This window comes from Drosophila ananassae, chromosome 2L (assembly GCF_017639315.1).
Source record: "Drosophila ananassae strain 14024-0371.13 chromosome 2L, ASM1763931v2, whole genome shotgun sequence".
NCBI lineage: Eukaryota > Metazoa > Arthropoda > Insecta > Diptera > Drosophilidae > Drosophila > Drosophila ananassae.
This window is the reverse complement of record NC_057927.1, coordinates 28,269,626-28,291,397: the sequence shown is the minus strand read 5'-3', so window position 1 is coordinate 28,291,397 and position 21,772 is coordinate 28,269,626. Positions and strand designations below refer to the sequence as shown.

Below are 21,772 nucleotides of genomic sequence, written 5' to 3'. Positions count from 1 at the left end.
TTCACAAAAGTTATTAAATTGGCCGTTCCGTATCACATTATAATTGACCCTATATAATTATATTAACTATAAGGGATAACTACAAGGGTATAAAAATGAATGTCTGTAATAGGGATATTCCTAATCATTATCAAAAGCCGAGTTAATATAGCCATGTCCTTATTTCTTTATTCTTTAAGAACGCGTGGATCTCAGAGACTATTGGGGATAGAGAAGATTTTGTAAAAATATGTTACTTATATATATTGCGTGGGTATAATACCAACGCACATCAAGTTTTTTTTAAAAGATGGCAACGAATGGCATATTTCTGTAACGCATGTTCAGGAAAGTATTTTTAAAAAGTTATGATGCTAAACAAATTGTATCTAAATTCAATCGGCTCAAATTTATAAGAACTTAAGAAATTTATATTCTCTACACTGGCTTGCATTTTTGAACGTGTAGATCTTAGATACATCACAAATTTCTGACCTATCAGATTTGACACATGGACTTCTATGCATACGCAGGCAAGCGTCTTTCGCCCCGAGCGCCAACGAGGCTAGCGCCTGTCTGTCTGTTATTACGCTAACTAGTCTCTTAGTTTTAAAGCTATCAAACTTTACACACATCCTTCGTTCTTTTCAACGCATTTTACACGTCGAACCGGGCGGCACCGATAGGCTATATTCTTTAAAAATTTGCTAATTAGTTGCCTTTAAAAATTGTATGGCTCTTTCCTTTCGAAAGCCATCAAGTATATGATGAAACCGTGGGTCAAGGTATAAACAAGCGTCAAAGCCTACATTTGATACCAATTTTTTACTTAGCGTGGTCGTTATCCATCTCTTCAAAGTATTTATAGATATTGTTTTATTGGATGGTGCCGTGTTCAAGTGACAAGTGTCAAAGGGTAAAAAAGTATTTTTGCAAGTCCTTGGTATAATACCAGATTAAAGAAAACTTAAAACAGAACAACAAACACACAGGAGCAGTAGCACATGAGAAATTAAATATGCTCTACTGTCATCTTGCTCCCGGAGTCAAAGAATTGAGAGCAACAGAAATATTTTTATAAATCTGGCTGCTACAGGGTAATAAATTCTAACCTTGCTTTGAAAATATGGTTTGTTTGGAACTAAACTATAGCCGTCCTTTCATTTTTTTTTTTGGGAAATGTTGTTAAACCATATTTCAACAAAAAGTCGGATTGTGGTGTCAATCAATGAATTCAAAAATTTATTTCAAAATAAAAATGTTCGAAGAAAAAAATGTAAAATAAAGGATGTGTCTGGGGTCTGTACCCACTAACTTCACCTAAGTAAATCAGATCGGACGCACACAGAACATTTTTAATTCTTTGGTTATATACATACATAAAATGTCTCCGCGCTTGGGGTTCGTCATCTCCGGGACTGCTGTTCATAGTGATTTTAGCAAAACAAATTTTCTAATTTTTTTAACGGTATTTTTTCCTAGAAAACGGTTTTTTTGTTAAGCTTTTTTTTCGGAATCAGCAACTAAATTACGTATAGCCAGAAAGTGATTCAAATCGGGTGAGGGCTTTTCGGAAGTTCACACGTTGAATCAAATAGTATAATAATGATATAAAAAACTAATACGGTATCAATGGTGTTGTTGGTCAGCATCAATGCATCGGCCGACTGTGCTCACTCTCCGATCTGTATTGGAGATAAAAAGCTTAAAGCTTTGACAATAATTTATGAGATTCTGTTGCTTACTTATCACTTACCACTTAAAGAGACTGGTGGCCTTATACAAGGGTGCCGAGGCGCTATTTGACTACCACTTGAATTCACCCGCCAGAGCGAGTTTTTGATATTTCATACGTCGAAATAGGCACCGAGTGACAACAGAAATAGCTGAGACTTCTTCCGACGTGGGGGTATAAAAGTGAACGTCGCTATGCGGCAACTAGTCAAAACTTGAATGTCAGCATGGTCAGAACTATTTTCATTTTGGTTCTTCTAGCCTGGAGCACAGGTAACTTGGCAGACGCAAAGCCGATTTTCATCAAAGTTTTTGCGCCCAACTTAGGTAAGGTTTAAATGGAGACACAATACGGCCGGAATGTTATATTTCCCTATGATTTCCCAGGCCATGGAAGCAACTTCGCTACCAGCTATCAAAGTTCTGCCACAACAGCGCCCATTAACACACAGTTCATCTCCAGTTTAATCTCCACCAAGATCCAGCTTTGGAATAGCTTACTGCAGAGCAAGTCGTCTGGTGGGAGCTATGGATTTGGCTTCAGCAAATCAATTTCTTTTTCCACCACCACAACCACGGAGAAGCCCACGGATATAACGCATCACACCACAGAAGTAAACACTGATTTTACTCCGGATGATAGCTCTTCCACCACTACTCACAATTTATACACCACCACTACAGAAGGCAGTACTAAAACGCCGAAGCCCACCATACATCCCGAACCTCCAGTCCCCACAACGTCGACGCCAGTGACAAGTAGCACGAGTTCACAGCCAGAGGAAAGCACCACAACGGAAGCTACTTCTGGATATTCGTATCAGACACCCACGCCCACAATAGTAACGAGACCCACTGTGGACACCTATTACTTGCCAGCATCGCATGCCTAAATCGAACACATAACCTCATATGCCGCTAGACAGATCATGTTATAATCCCTCGCCAGCTAATATGATTTATCATATAAAAATCTTTTACTAATAAAAAAAAAAAAGGTATCATGTCCGCGTTTGGGTTAAACTTTCGGCACAGTTTATCTTACAAATAAATTTATAATTTCATCATATTCGTTTTTGTGTTCATTGGTGATTTAAAAATCATTTTGATGAGTAACCATTTCGTGGTTTAACGAAAATTAAAAATTTACCAAAATGTAACTTTCGTATCGAAGATTTAAACTCCAATAAAATGCATTAAGTGTTCGGCTTCATTAAAATTCTCTTTCAATTTTATTTTACACGGAAGTTAGTCGCACATTGCTGATAATAACAATAGTTTGCTTTGTGTCGTCTAGTTTTCAACCTTTTGGTGATGAATGATTAACATAGAAACTGGTTTCTGAATTGATGAGCCAGACAAGTGAATAAATGCTGACTGCTTATTTGGTTCTTGATTTAGACTTTTGTGTAAATTTGTATGTATTATCTATGTTTTCAACAAAAAAATTTCACAAAAACACATGTAGTGTAGGCAAATGGTTAGAAGGTCAATAGAAATGGAGTAGAAAAACCTCTGTGTTTAAAATTTGATAATTAAATTTATTCATATACAGTTGCGAAAATTCATAGCACCACGAATACAAGCAATGTTTAAAATGTTAACTTTAAGTGTTTAAAAATATTCTTAAATGCTCATAGTTTTAACTGTAAAGAATTATTGAATTCAACCCAAGAATTATAAGTTTTTATAAAAACTACAAATGAAACAATTTTAAAGCTTTACCAAAAAATGTATTTCAATAAAAACTCGAAAAATTGACAACAACAAAAAATAGCACCAGCACTTTTTTTCAAAAATAGATTCTAAAGTTTGGAACGACCGGAATCGATCGACTATAGCTGCCATATAACTGATTAAAAATTCCATAACTTTGGTGCTTTTTAAGTTAAAGAGTTGGGACTCTCCACGCATGTCATATTTGCCCAAAATATCTTATGAACAAAATATTATAAAGATCGGCTGACTATATCCTATTGCTGTCATAGAACGATCGAAGTTGGCAAAACTCTGGTATTTTTTAAGTTAGAAAGATGCGACTCCATTGTAAAGTAATCCGATCTGCCAAATTTCATCATTTCATAACACATCCATGTTTGCAGACAGTATATAAGTCAGAACGACCGGGATCGGCCGATTATATCCTATGGCTGCCATTTAACTCAACGATCGGAAATGGCACAACCTTTCTAGTTTTAAAGATGCTTGGGGCTATTTCCAACATTTTTATTAGAAAATTGATTCGATGGTGAAATTCTCTTGGTGAGTTAGCTTTCCTTTCTTGTTTTGAGATAGAGTTATCCGATTCGACACTTAGTCTCCCATGATACCCAACCATATCCAATTTTTATACCCTTGCAGAGGGTATTATAATTTTGGTCAAAAGTGTGCAACGCAGTGAAGGAGACATCTCCGACCCTATAAAGTATATATATTCTTGATCAGGATCACCTCCTGAGTCGATATGAGCATGTCCGTCTGTCCGTCTGTCTGTTTCTACGCAAACTAGTCTCTCAGTTTTAAAGCTATTGTTTATCGAGATTATTTTATCTCGTCGCGAAAAACGAAAGGAAAAATCGGTGGCTGTAGAATTAAATTATATTGCGAAAAAAAACGAACGAAACGAAAATGCGTGCACTCTTCGACGTTATAAATTCGGTTATATTTCATATTAACAAAACCTTAAGCCTAGCTTATCTAGTGCGGCGAAGCGGGGCGAATTCATGGGAGAGCGCAAGTGAGAGCTTCACTTGCGCTCCCGCTCCGCCCTAAACTAACTTACACTAGACTTCATAAAATTCCACTTATTATCTACATCTAATTATACACCGGCCCCCGGCATTGGCAGCCTATTGGCAATGCTCCTCTACTCGTCCTGACGTCGGCGACCCTGACCCTTCCGTCCGCGCCGGCGTGAGTCTCGACGACCCTGGCGGTGATCCACTGCTGGGGCGGCTGGTCGTCCTCGGCGATCAGGACCAGATCGCCCTTCCTGGCGTCCTCCTGCTCCCGCTGCCACTGCGACCGCGCCTGTAGGCCCAAGACGTACTCCCGGGACCAACGCTGCCAAAACATTTGCTTGATTGACGAGACAAGCCGCCATCGCCGCAAGCACGTTAGACCCTGCTGGTCCGGGGTCCGCGGTGCTGGTGGGGCGATGAGCGGCCCGCCTGTCAACAGGTGCCCGGGAGTCAGCGCCTCGCCGTCGCTTGGGTCCTGACTGAGGGCGCCCAGGGGCCTCGAGTTCAGGACGGCCTCGACTCCAACGAGGACGGTCTGCAGCTCCTCTGCGGTAAACTTCGCGCTGCCCACCGCTCGTAGGAGTAGGTTCTTTGCAGACTTCACACCTGCCTTCCATAGTCCGCCCATGTGCGGAGCCCGCGGCGGTATGAACGCAAATACGCATCCTTTCTTTGATGCGTATTGCCGCAGCTCGTCCGCTTCGCTCTCGATCTGGTGCCGCAGTGCCGCGAAGTGGCGACTCGCTCCGACGAAGTTCGTCGCGTTGTCGCAGTGCACGGTCTGCGGACATCCTCGGCGCCCAACAAACCTTTGAAAAGCCAATAGAAAGGAATCAGTTGACAGATCGGAAACTACTTCTAAATGTACTGCTTTAGACGAAAAACAAACAAACAGGGCAATGTAGGACTTGTATGGTGGCCTACCACGAATTTTCAAGGTCGTCTCAATAGGGCCACAGAAATCCACGCCACATATGGAAAATGGGCGGAGAGCACGAACTCGATCTAGGGGTAAATCTCCCATGATTTGAGTCATCAGATGAGGCTTGCATTTAAAACATCGTATGCATGACCGCACTATCTGACTGCAGACTTCCTGCGCGTTTACTATCCAAACGCGCTGTCGCAAGAGACTCACTAGTGCTCGTGGACCCACATGAAAATTCGACTCGTGCAAGTATCGGACGTAGCTCTAAACAAATTGAGAGCGCTTCGTCAACAATACTGGAAACTTGGCATCGTACGAAATAGGAGCATTAATTAGTCGCCCCCCGACCCGCAATAACGAAAAGGTAAGCCCAGCCTGAGAGGTTTCATGGACAAACGGACTTAGCTTCTGTAGGCTTGGGCTAACAACAAGATTTCTTCGAATATTTTTAATTTCCTCTTAAAACTCGTGCTCTTGGACTATCTGGACAATTTTATTAAAAGCTTCTTGATATTCGACAGGTGAAGGTACATTATCAGAAGTAACTACTAATTTTTTACACTTCTTTATAAAGCGGACCTTGTAAACGAACACTCGCAGCAGTTTTAAGTGAGAGGAAAATCCTTCTATCACTTCCAACAAATATGAGGTAGAGACCATTGCAGTCAGTCCGACCGCACTCTTCTTTGCTTCCATCTGCAAAATCTCTGGTGACGGATCAAACCGAGGGCTCGTTGGCCACTTATCTTCCGGCTCCGTTAAAAACGATGGACCTGTGAACCAAATTGATTCTATCGTTTCCTTTACGTCTCCACCTCTTGACACAATATCTGCCGGGTTCTGTTTAGTTGGTACATGCCGCCACGTGCTATCCTCTGACCACTCTTGAATCTCAGCAACTCTATTTGATACGAACGTTGACAACGACGATGGATGGGAACGAATCCAATGAAGACAACCTTCCGAATCTGACCAATATACACTTCGTTCGATCGGTGCTTTGATAAGAGGTTTTATTTTGCGACAGAGGTCCGCGAGAAGGTGAGCGGCACATAACTCAAGACGGGGGAGCGTCTTTGTCTTGAGCGGCGCTACTTTCGACTTTGCTGTCAACAATGAGACTTTACTACCTTCTGCAGATTTGCAACGGATATAGACGCAGGCTCCATAGGCTCTCATCGATGCGTCAGAAAAGGCATGAATTTCAATTGGTGACATTGGCTCACTCATCACAAATCTCGGTATTGAGATCTCTTCTAACTGTGACAAGGCAAGCTGAATCTTGTTCCATGCGGTTTCCAAGTGCAGTGGAATGGACTCATCCCAATCTAGCTTATTGAGCCAAAGTTCCTGTAACAGGATCTTTCCTTTAATAAGGATCGGGCTTAATAAGCCAAGAGGGTCGAAAAGCTTTGACGTCACCGAAAGAATATTCCGCTTAGTCGCCCTTTGACCCATGACTGACATATCAATTTCGAATTTAAATACATCATCTTTAGGAACCCAAACGATTCCTAATGTTTTTGTCAGCTCTGAGTCCGAAAGTGTTATTGGCTTAACCGTGCTCTCGGATGCAGTAACTTCAGGCGAGTTTGAAAACCACTTGCTCAATTCAAACCCAGCGTTTTGAAGAACCTGAGTTACTTCAGACTTAATTGTCTTTAGCTCCTCCACGCAACCAGCACCCGTTAACATGTCGTCGACGTATAAGTCAGACCCAATAACTTTAGCAGCTCGAGGGAATGTATTTTTCGCGGATTCACTCAACCTCTTCAAACACCTTATGGCCAGGAATGGGGCTGGTGCAGTGCCATACGTAACGGTGTTGAGCTTGCACAATTTCAAGGACTCAGACGGGTCTTTTCTCCACACTATCAACTGGTATCGTCGATCTGCTTCATTTACCATCACTTGACGGTACATCTTTTTTATGTCGGCTACCAGAGCGAATTTGTTTAGCCGAAATCTAAGAAGAGTTGAGTAAAGCTCTTCCTGAATTGTTGGACCCACCATCAACAACTCATTTAAACACTTTTGTGTGGATGTCTTGCAGGACGCATCGAAAACGACTCTAAGTTTGGTCGTTGTACTTTGCGGCCGCAAGACACACTGGTGGGGTATGACGTAGTGTGGAGAAGCAAGAACGTCATTGCTTGCAGGGGACATATGGCCTAGGGATTCGTATTCTTCCATAAATTCCAAATACATTTTCTTTAAGTTCGGATCTCGAGATAATCTTCTCTCGAGCGACAGGAATCGGCGTTTGGCTATCTCGAATGAATTGCCCAAAACGCTTGGATCCGACTTAAATGGAAGTTTAACTTCAAATCGACCTGAAGGCAGTATTCTTGTAGTCTTCCGATAATGTTCCTCACATAGCTCTTGTTCTGGCGACAACATCTTTTTAGAAGAAGGAACTTCTTCCAACGACCAGAATTTTTTCAAGTTTTTGTCTATTGACTCTAATACTTCCTCTTGGCAATTCAGACTAGAGACTGGCTGTGGAGGAGTTGAGGAATTTGCCAGATATTTTCCCGACACTATCCACCCAAGGAGAGTTTTTTGAAGGATGGGATGGTTCGGACCTTGTTTTATTTGGCCAACGGACAACAATTCGAAAAATGACTCAGCTCCAATTAGCATATCTATCCGCTGAGGTTTGTAGAAATATGGGTCTGCTAACGGCAAGTTCTTTGGTAGGGTCCAATCTTTTACGTTCACTGACTGATCAGGGTGATAGCCTGAAATGGTTTTCAAAACCCAAAAGTCGAACGGAAACTCGCTACCATTGACTCTCGACTTCACCACGGTGTGTATCTTTTTCTTAACTTGTGAATTAGTTTGACCAATTCCAAGCAAGTTGATGAACGATTCCTCCCTACGGATCTGTAAGCGTTGAGCAAGATCTTCTGTAATAAAATTCATTTGTGACCCTGAGTCAAGTAATGCTCGGGCCAAGATGTGCTCACCATTTTTTGTGCGAACGCTTACGATCGACGTTGCTAACAAAACCCTTTCTACAGACGACGCATGCAAAGCATGTGAAGTAGAAGGGCCATCATTCGTTAACTCTGGAGGAGGATTTTGTGTGGGTGGTGGTAATGCTAAGCTATTTTCGGTCACTGTAAATCGGTGCAGAAGTTTATGGTGCGATCTTGAACAGATTTGGCACCTGGTCGATTTACAATTCGCTACCGTGTGACCTTTTCGCAGACAATTCAAACATAGGGAGGCTGACTTAACAAACTCAAACCTTTGCATTACAGCAAGGCGAGCGAACGGACTACACTGGGCCAAAAAATGGTTGTTCGCGTTACAATAACTGCAAGCTGGTTTGGCGTTGGTAGAAGAACAAGCCAACGAAGTTCTATTTAGTTGCTTGCCGAACCCAGTTCTTTCTTGTTTTGGTTTGCCAGTCTCTTCAGCGGACAGATGCTGGTATCTACGATTTAGTATTTTTTCGAAATCGGACCACAGCGGCAATTCCTCATAATCCAGTGACTCTTCCCATTTTTGCTTGGTCACTGGATCCACTCTACTCAAAACTAAATGAATAATCATTGAGTTTGCAATTTTAGTATCATCTCCTATGGATAATAGTGATCCATAAATTGATGATACAGTGTCGATGAGACCCCTCAAGGACGACGCAGACGGCTGGGAAATTTTCGGAAGGCTGAACAGTTGACGTATTTGGTTCGCAAAGATGAGACATTCGTTATCATAAACTCTTTTTAAACTAGCGATAGCCTTGACAGTTCCTAAGGCTTCACCAGAGAGGCAAGAAATTAAATGATTAAATTTCTCGATAACTGGAATGTTCACATCTTTGTCAACTAATGTCTCGAAAAGACTTATGAAATTTTTGAAATCCGAATAATTTCCACTGAATTTTGGCAATACCAAACTAGGAAGTCGAGCTCGAGTTAACTTTGACATTTAATCTTTTTTTTAAGTCAATAAGAGTCGTGGAATTAAGTTTTTGTTTAGTACTTTCCATTATAAAAAATTTTTTTTTTTCTATACAAAAACGAAAACAATGCAAATTTAAGATTTAATAATTTATTTAAAATTTGTTATTAATTTTAAAATATTAATATTAAAAATTTATTAAATTTTTATTTATTAAATTTTTCTAAAATTTATTTAAAAATTTATTGAATTTAATTCAACAACAAGAAAATGCGAAAACGAAAATAATTAATTAATCTTATTTAAATATAATAAATAATTTATTAAATTTAACCAAATCTAAATTGATTAATTAATTGATAACGAATTATTGATAGTCGAGGCACAGAGTATCAAAAAAAATAGTTGGTCGCCAATGACACCGAAACCAATATGCTCGACCAAATTGTAGGGGAGCGCGTCACTTGGCAGACCGGTAAACTATACGCGCCAAAAAGTGCATATACATACATACATACAGCAGCGGATAACGGTGGGAAACGAAAACGAGAATATTATCGCTGCATCTATTTGTATGTATGTAAACCAAATATATATGCACCTTTATTTTATCTGAAATAATTAAAATAATTTTTGGCTGCACTTTAGTATTTATTTGGAAGATTTGTAAATTCGAGAACGAGGGGTAGGGGGCGACAGTGATTGCAAATAATATAAATATTCTCTTTTTTATTTTATCCACAGGCAGTACATTTAGGTTAGCACATATATTTATAATTAAAATTTTAGAATTTTTATATATGTTGTTATTTATTTTTGCTCTACTATTTTTTCTACGTACGTATGCGCCAAGAATTGAAAGGAGGGTGCAATATTCCAGCACAAGACGGATTTTAATTTGTCTTATCTCAACTTTTAATTTTTTGCACAAATACCTGGGGTTCTGCCTTCGGATCCTTTAATCCTGCGGCCACTTTCCTTTCACAATTGATGCAGGTGCAGTGCATGGGGACGATTTAATTATTTAATTATTATTATTATTTCATTAATTATTTAATTATTTACTACAGTCCACCCGGGGGCGCCAAAATGTTTATCGAGATTATTTTATCTCGTCGCGAAAAACGAAAGGAAAAATCGATGGCTGTAGAATTAAATTATATTGCGAAAAAAAACGAACGAAACGAAAATGCGTGCACTCTTCGACGTTATAAATTCGGTTATATTTCATATTAACAAAACCTTAAGCCTAGCTTATCTAGTGCGGCGAAGCGGGGCGAATTCATGGGAGAGCGCAAGTGAGAGCTTCACTTGCGCTCCCGCTCCGCCCTAAACTAACTTACACTAGACTTCATAAAATTCCACTTATTATCTACATCTAATTATACAGCTATCGAGTTGAAACTTTGCACACATCCTTCTTTCCTTTGCAGGCAGTATATAAGTCGGAACGGCCGGGATCGGTCGACTATATCCTATAGCTGCCATATAACTGATTGATCGGAAATGCCATAACTTTGGTGTTTTTTAAGTTAGAGGGTTGGACCTTTCAACACATGTTATGTTTGACCAAAATATCTTATGTACAATTTCATAAGGATCGGCCGACTATATCCTATAGCTGTCATAGAACGATCGAAATTGGCATAACTTTGGTGTTTTTTAAGTTAGAAAGATGGGATTTGGTACAGATTCTATTTTGGGAAAAACAATCTGATCTGCCAATTTTCATAAGGATCGGCCGACTATATACGATCCGCTATATATCTAATAATATAAGATGCGTGGCGCCACCTAGCGGACTGCGACTGAACTGCAAGGGTATATAAACTTCGGCTCCGCCCGAAGTTAGCTTTCCTTTCTTGTTTTTTCAAAATTTTGCAACGCCCCCTTTTACCTCTGAAATGAAAATCTTACCAATGCGTAATTTATAACTAAAAAACGAAATTTAGCCAAATCGGAAATATTACTTAAAAATGATTTTTTTAATAAAAAATTTTGTACCAAAAAATTTTTCAGTTTTGGAGAAATTTGGGGGGAAAAACAAATAATTTTTAATTTTAAATTTGCTAATCCTAATTCTCTTGAATACGAGTCGATTACTAACTAACTAAACAAACTAATTACCGATCTAAAAAAAATGTATAATTTTGGTCAAAAGTGTGCAACTCAGTAAAGGACCCTTTAAACTATATTAATTTTTGCTCAGGATCACCTCCTAAGCCGAAACTAATACTGTCCGTCTATCAGTCTGTCTGCCTATTTGTTTCTAACCACAAAAGTCTCTCAGTTTTAAAGCTATCGAATTTAAAATTTACACAAATCCTTTTCTATTTTGCATGCCTATTTTTCGACCGAGCCAAGATTGGTTGACTATATCTACCAGCCACATGGGTGAACGATCCAAAATGCCACAACTCTGGAATTTTTGAAGATAGGACTTTGGTCTTTACCAACATTTTTTAATTTATTATGTAGTGAAACTCTCATAAGGATCAGCCTGTCATCAGTTTATTTGTTTGAACAATTTTTAATTGAATTTTGGGAAAATTATTAATAAACATTTTAAACTAACGTTCCACATTCCGAAACCTTTGTAAATGAAAACAAGAAAGCAAAATTCGAGCGGAGCCTAAGTTGATATACCCATGAAGTTGAGTATCAGCCTATATTATTATATGTATATATCGGATTATATATATAATTCACCGATCCTTATGAGAATTTAATCATCGAATCAATTTTCTTATTTTTATTCGGCACGTGCAAGAAAAAAGAAAAACAAAAAAAAAATGTTGTACACCTTTATAATATTTTTTTTCACCAAAATATATATCAGATATTTTGGGTTTCACATGCAGGTCACCATTTTACCTCGTCAAGATGTTTTTTTATATAACTAAAACTTTTTAAAATCAATTTATATTTACACTGTCTTTTTAAATATGAAATCATCAATCAAAATATAATATTTTGATTAAGAAGAAATTATTAAAAATTAAGAAAGTTTAACCGATCTAACAGCTACGAGAAGTTGGGTCGGGTGAAATGATATTTTTTGGAAAAAAAGGGTGCAATCGATTGCCCATCAAATGACCACAAATGACCATCAATATTATGAAATGACCACCTCCCGTTTGGAAAATATTCGAAAATGAGGTAAAACAAAATTTCTCAAAAAACTACTGAAATCGTTTTCTAATAGTGTGATAAACAATGACCATCAATATTTTCTAATGACCACCTACCATTTTGAAATAATTTTTGTTACATTTTTAAGTTTTAAGGGATGGGCAATTATGAAAATCAATTTGTCTTTTAAATTTATATGTTTTATGCTATGGACCATGATGGTCATCTTTTGGTTTTTTAATTTTTTTATTTTTAAGACTTGGAGAATCTCGAAAAGTAAATTTTATTTTAAAAGATGGTCATTGTTTATCACCCTAATGGAAAACGAATTCAGTATTTTTTTTCTTTTGAAAATTTTCTTTACCTGTCCAAAAAATGACCAAAACTAAAAACTTAAATATTTTAAAAACAAAAAGTTTTTTCAAAATTCTAAAAGATGACCATTTGTGGTCAATTGCGTTTATTTCGATATTGAAAAAAAATCAAAAAGTCGATTTTGAAATTTTTGAAAAATATTTAACTATATTCAACTTTAAATAATTTTAAAACGGTAGGTGGTCACTTAAAAATATTGATGGTCATTATTATTTCCATTATCATTATTATAATGATAATATTATCATTATGGTCATTATCATTATTAAAAAACGATTTCAGTAGTTTTTTTTTTTTTTTGAAATTTTGTTTTACCTGCGAAAATAATGAGCTAAACTGAACACTTATATATTTAAAAAACTAAAAGATTTTTGAAAATTCTAAAAGATGACCATTGAATGTCATTTTGGTTTATTTTGATTTAAAAAAAAAAATTAAAAAAGTCAAATTTTAAAATTTTTCCTGTCAACAAGAGAAATAATAATAACAACATAATAACGAAGATAATAATACATTGAAAGAGTGACTTACAAAGATCTGGAAAAAGTTAATCTACCCCGCAATGATATAAAAGTACTTTTGAAATATTAAAAAAATATAAAAAGCAAATAGAACTTCCTTGCTGTAACCTATGCTGCACCTATCCTTATGCTGCATTCCCCCACTTTCCATACCTCATATGGTTAGAGATTTCACCTAGAATGGAACTGAAATTTTACTGCTTTCTATTTAAAATTGTTTGGGGCAGCATTTTTCACGTAATAATCATAAAGATGGCGTCATTTGTAACCTAAATTTAAACGGATAGCGTAAATATTAATGGAAATTATGTTTTGGACAAAAGCTGCATGTAAATAGTATTAGCGCGCGAATCTGTGTTCATAACTCATCCGGTAAATTTACGGATGTGCCTAGCTCGGGGTAGAAGAAATCTACAATGAGAAAGCCATGAGGAAACAGAAACGACGGGCAAGGAAAGGCTTTTAAGTGGCCTTAATTGTAAGTGACTCCTTTTATGCTATGCGGTTGGAAGACTCTGGGCTGATCTGCGGAATAGGCTCCGTGACCTAAGACGGCCAGAAGGTTGCCGATGGTTGTGTCCGATCGTTCAGCTGTACAAAAAAGTGTAAAATTACAGTTTTTTTAATGTTTCAGAGGCTTTTGTGACCGAGTTGGTGCATGCGTCTCCCAAGCGTCGAATCTACGCGAGTATTCAAATGCTAGCAAACTGCCAAAGGAAAATTTAGATTACGTTTTTATACCCTTGCAGAGGGTATTATAATTTTGGTCAAAAGTGTGCAACGCAGTGAAGGAGACATCTCCGACCCTATAAAGTATATATATTCTTGATCAGGATCACCTCCTGAGTCGATATGAGCATGTCCGTCTGTCCGTCTGTCTGTTTCTACGCAAACTAGTCTCTAAGTTTTAGAGCTATCGAGTTGAAACTTTGCACACATCCTTCTTTTTTTGCAGGCAGTACATAAGTCGGAACGGCCGGGATCGGTCGATTATATCCTATAGCTGCCATATAACTGATTGATCGGAAATGCCATAACTTTGGTATTTTTTAAGTTAGAGGGTTCGGATGCCCAAAATGTTATCTGTACCAAGTCCCATCTTTCTAAACTTAAAAAACAGCAAAGTTGTGTCAATTCCGAGGGCTCTATGACAGATATAGGATAAGATTTTTTTTTCCAAATAGAAAATGTGTGGAAAGTATAGAGGGCACTATGGATGGAACTGTCTATGGATTTTATTTTGGGAAACCTAATCCGATCTGCCAAATTTCACATCATTTATAACGCTTTCCTTTCAAGGGCAAATGAATTTTTCGAAAAGAAAGAAGTCGCACGGTGCCATATCAGGTGAATACGGGGAGTGGTTAGGGCTTAAAATGTGATTTAATGATGGCCTTCGAATGTCGGATTCTAAACAATTTTTGGCCATTACTCAATTTGTGCGGAAGAATCCGTGCACGCACCTTTTGTAAACCGTATTGTTCAGACAAATTTATGGTGGAAATGCATAGATTATCCTTCAAAAAGGAAAATGGTAAAGATTGAATATAATTATTAATTGCAGTCCCTAAACTTATATTAAGAAAATTTCAATCCGTACAGACAAAATAAGCGGGTCAAATGTTGAAAGAGATTATATGCTTGGATACGGCTGAAAAACTCTTATTTTACTTAGAGGAGACAAAATATTCAAAGACAGTGTAATAAAAAAATCTTAGGGTTCTTTTAAATTGAAGCATCAAGAACATGGAAATTTTATCTCTAATAATATGGGGAATGCGCGGAGGTAGGACATGAAAGTTCCGCATTGTTTCCTTTTGCCAAAAACTGGTTTTAGCTGGATAAAAAAAACATTTCTGTATCGCTGACGTGTGCGCGGTTGCTCCCCGCGTATAGTTTCGCAGTTAATTTAAAATTTGCCGCATGTTAACAAGATACTTTACAATATGTCATTAAAAAGAAATACAGGCCGCTTGGCAACCCAAGCTGACAAAAGTCAGCGGATTTCTGCGTTGTGTTTGCATAGGTTACTTTGGGTCTAAAGCCCCAAGTTTCATTCCAGACAAGCCGAGATGCAAAGCTCTGCGATAACACTCCCTGCTTACTCAGATGTGTTGTAAAATTATGCATTAGTTTTATGTCATTATGCGGCATATTAAAATCCCCTTAATTACGAAACGTAATGAACAACGGTTGCACGTCCTGTTCCTTTTCATTTTTAGTCTCACCCCAATTTCTAAAATGTGATGGGCCATGTTGCTCCCTGTTTACATATCTGTTGTTATTCTATTCGTGTACGTGCCACATGAAAAGCAACAAAGCTTGGAGTAAAGGAAAAGGTTGGTAGGCGAGTTATCTTAAATTTACAATTTGAAATATTGTGTGCTTACCAGCAATATGAACATCACATGTAGCAAAATGTATGTGGTAAGATAAATATGCTGGTGTACCTTGTTTTCTCGAATTGTCGTATTAAAACGGTGAGATATGAGAAAACTCATGTTCTCCTTTAAAAGGTGTTAGTTTTATTTTAAATAGCTAACATCAATACACCCACAAAGAAAACATAATATTACATTTGGTATTCACGGTAAAACCTTTACTATTGGTTTACACATTACCTCCTATTTGGCCAATGATTATAACTGAGCAAAAGTGAAGTTTACATTTAAATTTCTTATAGCCCTTCTCACAAAACTGTTAACTTAACATTGGTTATCTTTTATTAACATTACACATGACTTTTTAACCATAAACGAACACTAAAAATCAATCTATAACATCTCACAACTATTAAACCTCAATATGGAATCCCGACCTACACACAAAACCAACTTTCTATCAAACTTAATATGTTATACATGTGATTTATCAAAAATGTAACCCCCAAATCCCCCCCCCCCCCCTACACTTCAAACCACTCCCCTTTTCCCCCCACACACTCCATTTTACATTATATCACCTCCAAAACTAAACCCCCCCCCCCCCCTCCCTTCTCTCTCCATTCAACACCCTTCAACCATTAAAAAACCCCTAATTCCCTAACCCCTCCACATCCCCCAACATTTACTTCTTATAATTCAACAATTATTCCACCCCAAATCCACCCCCACCCTCTCCCCCCCTTCTCTATCCCCCCATACCCCCCCCCCCCAAAAACACCCACCCCACCCCCCCCCCCCCCAACACCAACAAAACCCCCCTCCCCCCCAATTACCACAACTCACTCCCAAATTATCTCCAAACAATCCCCACAAATCCACAACTAACCTCCTTTCCCCCCCATACCCAATACCCCCTAACCCCAACCCCACCTTTAATCATCCCTAAAAAACCCTTACACCAAAATTCTACACCCCCCCCCCCCCACTATTCAACCCTAAAAACCCGCAACATTACCCCCTCAAAATCCCCCAACCACAAAAAACCACCAACACAATCAACCTCCCCACAACCCACCCCCCCAAACATCCACAACTCCACAACCTACCCCTTCTCATACATCATCCCAAATACTCACATCTTTCCCCCCATTTCCCCCCATCTCCCCCCACCACTTAAACCCCCCATCCCAATCCCCCCCCCTTAACAAACCCCCCCAATCACCCATTTATAACCTTTTCACTCCCCCCCCCCCACACCCCCAAAAAACCAACCTCCCCCCCTCTATATCCACACCCCCCACACCATCCACAAAATCTCCTAACCCCCCCAAACATTCTTAATCCCCCTTTACAATCACCCCTCAACCATGTCCCTATTCAGGAGAAGTTCCTTAATTTCCGGTCGAACGCTCTCCAAATCGTTTGTCATAATCAAAGGCGCAGCAATAACAGCCCATATAGCCAATTGCAAACGGCTGGCATCGTAACTCAGATGATAATTACCCAATACGAGCTATAAACAAAAAAATCAACTTAAAAAAAAACTAAAAAAAGGAAAGACATTCATCATCAGTACCGGTTTCTCTAAAAATATTAAAGTTACATATATAGTAATAAATAATTATATATATATAGTTATAAATAATTATTAGATCGTATTGCGATATAACGATTTGTGCAATAACAGACAGGAACAAAAATACACATATATAATATATACAACTTTAAGTACTACGTGCTATAAATTTGTAGGGTCGAAAATGATAAACATTTTCTGTGTTCTCGATCTAAATAAATTTTACACTAATCAAATGAGGATTAGACTCCACAAAGTATATACACTCCTGGCCAAAATAATAAGTACACAGATATAGTGTTTATTTGTTTCGATATAACTCGATTTTTATGCAATGCACACCCGCCATTTTATTTATATTGATAAGGTACAATGTTACACAATTTCTAAAACAAGAATGAAATATGGGAACCTCGTGAATTCAATACTAAGCTTAATTTTCTGCTGGGTAGGCGATTTTGGTCTGGTCAAAATAATAAGTACACCTGTGTATTTGATAAATTTTAAAGGATTAAAGCTAGATTCGAGTTAAGATATGTTGGTTTTTATTATTTCCTAGCATATTTAAGTATATCCCAGGAAAAAAAAATTCTATAGTTGGGCAAAAAAAAGAGTTGTACAACAGAAAAAAGAAAAATTGCTTTAATTCTGCAAAAGGAAGGATAAAATCTTCGGGAAATCGCTAAAAGACTTGGGCAGTCATTATGTTTGGTCCAGAATGCCCTAAAATTCAACATTCAATTCGAAACTCGAGGTCGGAAGAAGAAATCCTGTCAAACGACCGACACCCGAATCCTAAGTTTTTACTGCTCATCCATTGCTGCTCATATTGACCATGAAATATCGTCTAGATCAGTTCGTCGTAGACTTACTAATGCTGGCTTACAAGGACACATAGCCAGAAAAGTTACTCTCCTTCGAGGGAATAAATTAAAGATGAGGAAACAGTTAGCCCAAAATCATTTGGCATGATCTGGAACAGAGGGTTCCCAAAAGTGGAATAATGTCCTATGGAGCGACGAAACAAAAATAAATCTATTTGGTAACGACTCCAGAAAGAATGTACGACTTGTTTCGTCGACCCAAAGGCATAGAATTCGACGCCCGGTACTCGAAATAGACCGTTAAACACGGAAGCGGAAACATTATGATTTGCGACTGTTTTTCTTGGCATGGAGTCGTCCCGATTTACGGATTACCGATACTATGACCCAATTTGGATATAAAATTATATTGTCTGACATAATGCTGAGGAAGACATGCCCTTGAGATGGGTCTTTCTACAGGACAACGACCCAAAACACACATCAAAGCTGGTCAAAGCTTAGTTCACCGAAAACAAGGTGGACATTATGAAGTGGCCAAGTCAAACTGCAGACTTAAACCCAATAGATAACCTATGGGGAGAGCTTAATCGTCGGATTGGCACAAACACATTTCAAAATATAGAAGAATTGCAGCAAAGACAAGGTACGAGAGTTGTTTGGAGACGTGCCGTAAATTAAATGCCCAGCATGCCGAAACGGATAACAAAAGTTATACAAAATATGGGGGGATATACTGGGTATTAGCATAAGATTACTATAAAAAGAAAAAAATTGAGAAAATGTTTTTTATATTTAAGTTAGAGGCTTTGAAGAATTGCTGTACTTATTTTTTTGACCAACCCTTTTTTATGTTTTTTAGGTTTAATCGACCATAAATTCTACAAATTTCGTGAATTATTCTTATGTTAAGTATTTTTATAATCAACATTATGCCAGAAAACTAAAAGAAATTAGAATTGGTTCGTTATCAAAAAAGATTTACGTGACATAGAAGAAATCTTATGAGCGTGTACTTATTATTTTGGCCAGGTGTGTATGTACACAAACTCTTAAGCAGCAACAATAGCCGTGTCGATTTAGTTATATCCGTCTGTATGTATAATCGCATAGAGACTATAAGAGGCAGGGTTATAAGATTTTGCACGACGACTCCTATGAATAAGTATGAAGTTTTTTTCAAATTTTTGCCATGCCCACTACCACAACCTAAACTAAACACCTAAACACCATGAAACTATTTTGAAAAAGGTTTAGCCTTATTTCAGTTAAACCTATTTAACCTATTTTTAGAGAAGTTATAAATTTTTCAATCTGCTGCCCTACGGGATTATTTAAGTTTTTTATTCCATAACAAACAAACTTTATCCTCCGCAAAAGTAGGATAACTCGTCTTAAGCCTTTCTTCTTTTTTTTCTTCAACTTTTCTTCGTCAACTTTTCTTCTAAAATTTTATTTGAATACCTTTGTTTTTCAGATATAAATTATCCATACAAATAGTTTGGTATCAAAGTAGTATAGTATATCAAACTTTTTCAAAATAGTTTCCTGAACAGGCGCAATAGAAATATATACATACTAATTCTATAGAACAATGCCATTTTTGGCGGCGGTAGGGGGCGGGAAAAATTTTTAAAAATTTAAACTTCGTGGGAATTAAGAAGTCTATATGCAAAATCTTATATCTTACAGTTTCCAAAAACCACGCGTTCATAGACGGACAAACGGACATGGCTATTTCGATCCGGCTGTTAATGCGGATCAAGAATATACTTTATGGGGTCGGAGATGATTCCGAGATTCGGAGATGATTACATACATTCACACCAACATAATATATTGGTTGTACCGACGAACGCACATGCCGCGCCCAATCGTACATATATCAATATTTGTGGCAAAAAAACGCATAAAGTAAATGATAGTTCTATTGGGAATATGTTAATGAACTTAATGTTAATATATTAACTTTTACCATATCGGGGTCATTCCAACGGCCGGGACCAGCATGGGTAGTCAGCTCGATTTGACTTTTGCTGTATTGCTTCATAATATTGGTCACAGAAGCCACCGAGTCCTGAATATCATCTGCAAATCGCCAGAGGTTACAATGCTTTGCTATTAATTTGAAGTCTGGCTGAAAACAAGATTTTTAATACCAATGTACCAACACATAAAAAACTTTCAATCACCTGCGCTTTGTAAAAGGGCCAACTGCATGAGTAAACCATGGGACGACCCGTCTTGTTCAGAGCACGGCCAAATTCGGGATATCCTCGGTCCAGCTCAATTTCACTGGCAAAGCATCCGTCCATCTTGACATAGTCCACGCCCCAGTTAGCAAAGGTTTGGGCATCGAGATTAAAATGACGGGCGGCGCCTGGACCATGGAACATGCAAGTTTTTTCACCAAGATCATGGTAAATGCCAAACAGAAGCCCCTTGTTGTGAATCTACGCCAATATTGAGAAATTTTTATCGATATTTCCAAAACGAGAAAACGCACATACATACATAATTGCCAAGATCTCTCATTCCACTCGGGAACCGATCTTCGCTTGGTAGAAGTTCATGAGTAGCCTTGTCACGAGAAGCTTCCATCCAACAGTCGTCAATTATTAAATAACGATATCCTGCAGCTGCGTATCCCTCAGACACTAGGAGATTGGCCGTGCGTCTCATTAGCCTCTCACTGACAAATAAGTGGAATAAAAAAAGGGTCACCAAACACACAATGTCATACAACCTTATGCAATCTTTAGGAAAGCGGGAGCAGTCCGTCACGCAACGAAACCGCTCAAATGGCATCCAGCCCATGGGAGGCTTCCGTGCCAGTCCGTTTTCTAGTCCATTTACAATGTGGGTTCCGACGCAATCGCATATGAAAAGAAATAACAGCGACAGTGGCATCTTGAGATTGACATTTTATAAAAAGTATAGTGGGGAATAAAGAGAAATAACACCTAACTGTCAGTGTCGAATGAGCAAAACTAATTAAATTTAGCAGCGTGAAAAGCAAAATATTAAAAAAAATTTTATATACAGTGGCTCGCGGCTTTTTTTGTGCTGGTGAATAATAAATGTTAATGTTGTTATTGCCGCTATACTTTAAAAGATATTACAAAAAATTAAACACAATATTTTAATTTAGGATTTTATATGAAAACTAATTTCATAATCAAAAAAATTCCATACCGAAAACAAAATAAACAGTCATTTTCAAGACCGCAGCTTACTTCTTGAAGCACATTTATATACCAAGAACATTACATTTAAAGCCAAAACGCCAGATTTTTTTTGGATTTTTTGTATGAACAAACCTTCTGCATCTTCGGGCTTGGTCACTCTAACTACAAAAGATTAAGGGGAAATACTTAAATGGCACAACGTACAAAGATTGAGCCGCGAGAACTCGCCCTGCATCACTTTAATAATGGCAAATCAGCGTGCCATTTCTGAGATTGTTACATTACAGTACATTATCCAGCAGTTTGTTGGGGAGAATCGAATTGAAGATAGGGGCGATATGTGCCAAACAAAATTTTCAATGGACATGAGGAGCGCTGTACAGTAAGAAAAATTAATGAGAACCCGAAGCTATCCGCCCCAAAAATTGCTCCTGAAGCTTCACAATAAATGGGGAAAAAGTGCAGTGCTGATAGGGTG

General features: G+C 38.0%; 2 protein-coding genes across 3 annotated transcripts; one reads left to right on the top strand and one right to left on the bottom strand.

The window, feature by feature from the left end:
- The first annotated feature begins 1,860 nt into the window (after positions 1-1,860).
- Positions 1,861-2,782, top strand: LOC6505782 (integumentary mucin C.1). 2 transcript variants are annotated; one of them, XM_014905301.3, is made up of 3 exons: positions 1,863-2,040; positions 2,101-2,327; positions 2,398-2,553. In XM_014905301.3, exons 1-3 carry the CDS (start codon positions 1,941-1,943, stop codon positions 2,467-2,469), a joined length of 399 nt encoding a protein of 132 aa, XP_014760787.1. In that variant the 5' UTR covers positions 1,863-1,940; the 3' UTR covers positions 2,470-2,553. The 2 variants fall into 2 exon arrangements, with proteins under 2 accessions (XP_001964363.1, XP_014760787.1); XM_001964327.4 differs by having other exon boundaries at positions 1,861-2,040; positions 2,101-2,782.
- A 14,278-nt stretch (positions 2,783-17,060) lies between these two features.
- On the bottom strand, positions 17,061-21,086 carry LOC6505734 (alpha-N-acetylgalactosaminidase). The gene is made up of 5 exons (XM_044714188.1): positions 20,853-21,086; positions 20,621-20,798; positions 20,299-20,559; positions 20,082-20,243; positions 17,061-17,219 (listed from the first exon to the last, which is right to left on the bottom strand). The coding sequence occupies exons 1-5, from the start codon at positions 21,014-21,016 to the stop codon at positions 17,061-17,063; spliced, it is 924 nt and encodes a 307-aa protein (XP_044570123.1). The 5' UTR covers positions 21,017-21,086.
- Between the last annotated feature and the right edge of the window lie 686 nt (positions 21,087-21,772).

What these genes read in the sequence shown, in the direction of transcription:
- LOC6505782 (XM_001964327.4), top strand. Translation starts at nt 1,941, where the DNA reads ATGGTCAGAACTATTTTCATTTTGGTTCTTCTAGCCTGGAGCACAGGT. An exon ending in AGTTTTTGCGCCCAACTTAG is followed by an intron (nt 2,041 to 2,100) that starts GTAAGGTTTAAA and finishes ATGATTTCCCAG; the next exon opens with GCCATGGAAGCAACTTCGCT.
- LOC6505734 (XM_044714188.1), bottom strand. Translation starts at nt 21,016, where the DNA reads ATGCCACTGTCGCTGTTATTTCTTTTCATATGCGATTGCGTCGGAACC. An exon ending in TGAGAGATCTTGGCAATTAT is followed by an intron (nt 20,560 to 20,620) that starts GTATGTATGTGC and finishes ATATTGGCGTAG; the next exon opens with ATTCACAACAAGGGGCTTCT. An exon ending in GGCCCTTTTACAAAGCGCAG is followed by an intron (nt 20,244 to 20,298) that starts GTGATTGAAAGT and finishes TCTTGTTTTCAG; the next exon opens with CCAGACTTCAAATTAATAGC.